This window comes from Eublepharis macularius, chromosome 9, assembly GCF_028583425.1.
Source record: "Eublepharis macularius isolate TG4126 chromosome 9, MPM_Emac_v1.0, whole genome shotgun sequence".
NCBI lineage: Eukaryota > Metazoa > Chordata > Lepidosauria > Squamata > Eublepharidae > Eublepharis > Eublepharis macularius.
The window spans coordinates 22,767,069-22,773,068 of NC_072798.1; the positions used below are offsets into that span (position 1 = coordinate 22,767,069).

Consider the following 6,000-nt stretch of genomic DNA (forward strand, 5'->3'; position numbering starts at 1 on the left):
GTTGGGCTTGCAGGCACGCTTTGAGCAAACTCACTGCTCGATTGGTAAATTCTTGCCACTAGTGGAAAAAGACAATTGTCTGATCCTGTGAACTGCACTGGACAACATCACCACTCGTAGCAAGCGGCCCATCAGGTTTTGCAAATGAACGTTTCAATCTATCATCCCTCTAGAAATCAGTTATTTTAGGTAGTTTGGTGGTGCTTAATAGCAGGCAATGGGGCCTGGGACATTTCAGTGCCATGACACAGTCTTAGAATGTGTGAAACAATAACCATCCGGGCTACGGTTAGTCAATTAAATTTTTTAGGTTGATTTAATGGCATTTTGATTAACTAAAATGATACCCACTTACTCAAGCCGCAGACTTTTAAATATTTTAGATGCTTTTAATACAAATACTTATAAGAACTGCACCTGGCAAGCGCCATCTTAGAAGAGGCATTCCCTCCTGGGTATGCATCCAAAGCAGGGATCTCTCTTTTAAAGTGATGCAGCATCTATGCATTGTCTAAAAGTAAAGTATGCTATTTTCTTCAGAATTTTTATTAATAATAAATAATAGTGTTTCTGGACAGGTGTTGAGATTCTTTCCATTATCACAAGGTCATATCTGGAAGAAGTGTTCCAAGAGACTCAGGCAGTCTTGAAAACCCACATATTTTCCATTCTAGATGAAGTAGTAATAGAAAGGGGAAGAGATGAAAATTTCAGAGAAAGTTCCTATGATTGAATACACTCTTGTCCTCCTGAATGCATTATTAATACCTCTGATCTCTCCTCTAACAGAACTTCATAAATACTTCATCAAAAAACACACCCCAATTATTTCCTCAAATGATTTAAGGGTTTTTTTGTTGTTGCTCCTTTGTGTTAAATTAGATTTTACTTGACATTCATCTAAACACACAAGCTGTCTGGGGTTTGACTAATGCACTGTGTGGAAAGTTACTTTTCTTCCTGGACAATAGAACACACGCACGCACGCACGCACCCCCCCCCCAAATGCTTGCAGCATAGTTGAGGCAAACAATGAAATCTTCTCTGGAAGCTCTCATAACTCCTGCATGCATGGCATAAACATGCAACGTCAGCCAACCCCTTTCCTGTTCTGCCTTCCAGTCTTTTACAATATAGATGCTGTATTTCGCTCCTCCGCCTATGGATATAGAAATTCCTCCTCCACCTGCAAATATAGCCACTATAGAAGTAAGCTATGAACCTGCCCACCCACTGATCCTGTTAGCCTAGTATTGTCTACTTCAATGAGCAGCAAGCTGTCCACTCCCAGATATGGGTCTTGGGTATGTCTTGGATCACTGGTAGAGCATCTGCTTTGCATGCAGATGGTCCCAGATTCAGTCCCTGGTATCAGGTAACAGGTGATGTGAAAGACCTCTCCTTGAGGGCCTACAGATCTGCGGCCAGTCTAGAGTTACTAGCCAATGGCTGACAGGAAAGGGGGTACAGGCATGGGGGGGGTGGCACTTCTGGTATTCCATAGATTTTTGCCCAAATCCTAGAACATTCCATAGTGACATCATTTCAGTGTTTTAAATTTCCCCATCTAAGAGTGGAAATGAATAGAGAGTAGCAAGTCTGCCATGGTATCTGAATCAGGAAACCTACTCTCTGTATGCCAGTCAGAGTAGACAGTACTGACCTTGATAACCCAATGGTCCGATTCAGTATAAGGCGGCTTCATGTGTTCCAACTGAAGTCTTTTAAAATTGGCATCAGTGCCATTCTGCACATTTTAAAAGGCCTCTGAACATTGAGTGGAACTAGGGATGCCAGCCCCCCTTAACCTCTTGGCTGGTGGAGGGGGGAACCAGGTGCTTACCATTTGTCACTCTCTGGGTGCTCCTTGCGCATGTGCTTCCATGCCTGCATGATGATGCCACTTCTGGGAAGTGATGTTATTGTGCAGCCGCAGAAGTGTGAGCACGCTTCTCAGCAGGCCGATTTGGGAGTGCTCTTGGGGGTGGCACAATGTCACTCCCGGAGGTGACATCGTCATGCCACCCCGGGAGTGCGCCTGGGATGACCATTCCCCCACCTTCCTGCTGGCCAGGTGAGCGGAGGGGGGGAGAGGGTGGGAGCGGGGGATCCCCCACCCTCAGCGGGGAAATGGCATCCCTAAGTGGAACACAGATCCTGACACAAAAGGCCTTGCGGTATTTGTCAGGCCTTGGTCATCTAACCAGTTCAACTGAAGGGAGAGGAAAAGCAAAAATGAAGGCCCAGAGTGCAAAGCTGCTGCTAGTGAACAGCAGCTGAGGTAAATTTGCTGAGGTAAATTCACACTCTGGCTATCTCAGTGCTACCTAACTTGATTAACCCATGTAGGTGCAGACCTCTTCCTTATCTGCCCAGATGCTGCTTAATCACCAGCTGACTCCAGTCCTTTTTCTGCTCACAAAGCAAAGAACCAACACATTTTCTCCTTTCTAATCAAACAAATGAGATAAAACTTGTTCTGCCCTATTTCCAAATCCTAAAGTTGATCTTCTTAAGCTTCATAAGGAGAGAGAATGAGCAACAGCAAAGGCCTTAAGCTAATTAAGACTGTTCCTCCCTCATGCGTGGGGAGATTTTTTTCTTCTAAAAATACAACCGTAGCCTACTTTAATACCATCATTCTGCACATCAGCATCTCGGATAGCAGCAAGGAGCTGAACTCTGCTTTCGTCTCCTCCCACTGGAATTCCCTACCCACCTAGCTGGGTTTTTTCTTGGTAAGGGTTTGTTTGTGAAGAGAAGCAAGTAAGCAAACTTTAAATGGGAGAGAATCGACTTAGTGTTATACGATTGTGCTTCTTTGCTTGGCTACTCTAAGACACCAACCTCTTAATTTACTTCAGTATCAGATCATTGACATGGTCATGAAAGAAAAGCAGACAGACTCTGGGTGACTAGAGCATCTTGCTTCTCTTCTGTTTATCTTAAATATTATTTTATTTTGTCGTCTCAGAAATGCTAAGGTGGGTCCTGTCTGTGACCCAATATGATGCATTTCTCTGCTCTTGTAAACATATTACTAATTCAGGCTACCAACTGTCTAAATAGACAAGTCTAGGGTTGCCTGCTCCCAGCCCACACTCCCTGCCATTCCACACCTGGCTAGCAGGGGAAAAGGTGTGGGGGAATGGCTCAATTTTGTGCACTTCCCTTGGGAGGCATGCAGTCAAAATGGGTGCATACACTACCATGTCTCTGGAAAGTGTAGAAGCGTAGCAAAGCATAGCAAAAATGCCTCGGCATGACCCATCTCTTCCACATCATGCCAAAAATGACATCATCAACAACACTGGAGTGCATGTGCTTCACATCTGTGGGGCCTGAGTACCCCCCCTCACTGCCCTCCATCCCCACTTGCCCTCAGGGGGACCTGGCAACCCTGGACAAGCAAGTGGTTAATGTGTTGGCCTAGGTCAGGGTTCTACCAACCTTTTCAAGTCTGTGGGCACCTTTAGAATTCTAGTGGTTGCAACCACAAAATGGCCACCACAGGAGGAGGAGCCAATCACAAAATACAGAGGAACCCAAAGTGCAGGGGACAAGAGGAGTAATTTTTTAAAAAAGATACTGGGAAAGAGAATAGACCAACACTGTGGGGGAAGCTACCACCCAAACGATGTTAATTTGCACAATCAGATCTCCAATGACCAATCAAAAGCTTTGTTGGGCAGGCACACCATCTGGCCCCGCCCACTTTCTAAAGACACTGGGCAGACCCCAGTTATTGGCAGGTGCCAAGGCACCCACAGGCACCTCTCTGGGGAACCCCAGCCTAGGTCTTTGGATACACCCTGATGCAGCTCCCTTGGTGACCTTGGGGCAGTGGCTGTCTCTTTACCTAACCTACCTCACAGTATTGTTGTGAGGATTAAATGGGGGAAAGGAGAACAGTATAGGCCAACCTGTACTCCTTGGAGAAAAGGCAGCATAAAAATTTGATAGAAATACCAGGCATGTAAGTGAGGTAGTAGAAGCATAACAGATTATAAAGAGGAATGAATATGAGAATAGAAAAGAGAAACTGGGCTGAATCCACACACCCGCGGAGCGTCCCGGCGTTGCGCTAAATGTTCGCTAAACACCCGGAAGTGTAGCGTCTTTCTAGCGCAATTCAGAAATCGCGCGAGAAAGATGCTACACTTCTGGGTGTTTAGTGAACATTTAGCGCAACGCCGGGACGCTCCACGGGTGTGCGGATTCAGCCCTGGAATCTCTTTGCAAATGTACACTGGTGCCATAACGACAGTGGGAAGGGTGTAGTTATTATTGCCCCCGCTTCCCTCCCGAGTCATAAACACCCAGTAAGAGGTTTTTTGGGCTCCTACAATTTGAACGTTTGTACACCAAGGATACAGAATCCTGTGAGAAGGAAGCTTGAAAATTAGCTGAAGGGATGGAGGAGAAAACAAGACCCTGCCAGGGTTAGGAACCAATTTCTACCAAATTAATCCTGTGCAAATGTGCCGTTTTATTCTGTTTTGTAAGACAGCTTCTTGGTCTGATATGGGTCTGAATGATGGGGTATAAATCAAATGACTAAAATAAAAATAAGAGAAAGCGACAGCCTTTTGACATTATTAATTAAGGAACAGGGCACTGCCAGGAAGATTTCTAGATCTGATAACAACTCCCCTCACCCAGACTTTACCCGAACTGCCTGGTGCTTCCTTTAGCAGGCATGGTCTGTACACATTCAACCAGAAAGGTGCATATTTACAAGAAATGTAATTTGCTGGTGCCCAGCAGAGCTTTCTCAGTACAATCCTTTAATGTAACTGCAGAGAAGGTTGTAACATCCGAAGTGAGGCCATCTTTGTGTTTGGCCGCACCATGGGAAAGGGAGGTGCATTCTCTTTCTCTCTCTCTTTCTCGAGCTTTCTCCCGCTGACTTTCTCTTCCAACAGCTGCACGAGAACAAGGGGCACCCCCAGAACAAAGGCAATGAGGAGAAAGCATGGCAGGTGGCGCAAGACTTCAGCTCCAACTTAGCAAGCTGTAGTGGTGGCAGCGGCGGTGGCAGCAAAGGCGGCAGCAGTTCCTCAGCCCCAACAAGGTGGACTATCCAAAGTCAAGGGCCCCCAGAAAGGTAAGTAAAGTTTATTTTGGTCAGAAACCTGTGATAACAGCGAGAAACAAAGGGAAGCTGAAAATGGAAGGAAAGAGAGGGAGAAAGAGAGACGGAAGTGGAGGGAACCGAAGACACAAAGCAAAGGACAGTATAGCAGAACACTTCCATGTTGTGTGGGGGCAAGCATATGGTTAGATGGCTGGGCAGGAAACATCTTCTTGAGCTCTCGGACAGTTTCTATGGATGGGCTCCTCACAAACCATCATTTCAAGAGAAATAAGGAGGAATTAGGCATGTTCATAGTACATTTACTGTAATATTTTTTTGCTTTGTTCTTGCTTTTCTCATTTTTTTTTTTACTAAAAAATAAATCACAAACTAGATTTTCTCTGAAGACAGAAAAGGGTCCCAGGGTAAGTCTGTGCTGTTTTTTGGCTAGTGCTGGTTGAGCTGCTACACTAGACTGCGTGAGCCGCTGGAGTACCTGCGCCTCTCAAGCAAGGAGCTAGGGGGGCAGGTTTGGTGCGGGTGGTTGTAGGGTGGTGGCGGCGGCGGAAGTGGGGGCTGATGGATGATTTTCACTGGGGTCCCTTGGAGCCCGCTGCCTAGACCACGCAAGGGGGTGGAGCTGCAGGAATCAGAGGACACGTAGCGCGTCAGAGTCTGGTTGAGGGCCGGCTCCATACGAGCGAGGCACGGCTTGTCCAAGACTATGACTTTGACAATCTGCTGGCACTGTACAAGTGTCCCCGCCGAGGCAGGGTAAGAGGGCACCAATGCTGTCTCCAGCCTCTCCCGTGGCATGTTAGGATGCGTGCTGGGCTGCATTCCACTCTCGAGCCCCGGGACGGAGTTGTGCTGGTACGTTTGAAGCCTGTTGTGAATTGACACCTAGTTTAGAAACAGTCAAA

General features: G+C 46.5%; 1 protein-coding gene across 1 annotated transcript in view; it reads left to right on the top strand.

The window, feature by feature from the left end:
* Positions 1 to 5,538, top strand: part of LOC129335815 (sodium- and chloride-dependent GABA transporter 1-like) — an 85,829-nt gene extending 80,291 nt beyond the window's left edge. The window contains exons 14-15 of the mRNA XM_054988622.1: positions 4,926 to 5,107; positions 5,529 to 5,538. Of these exons, the coding sequence (XP_054844597.1) occupies positions 4,926 to 5,107; positions 5,529 to 5,538 (192 nt within the window). The remainder of the gene's footprint in view (positions 1 to 4,925; positions 5,108 to 5,528) is intronic.
* The last annotated feature ends 462 nt before the right edge of the window (positions 5,539 to 6,000 follow it).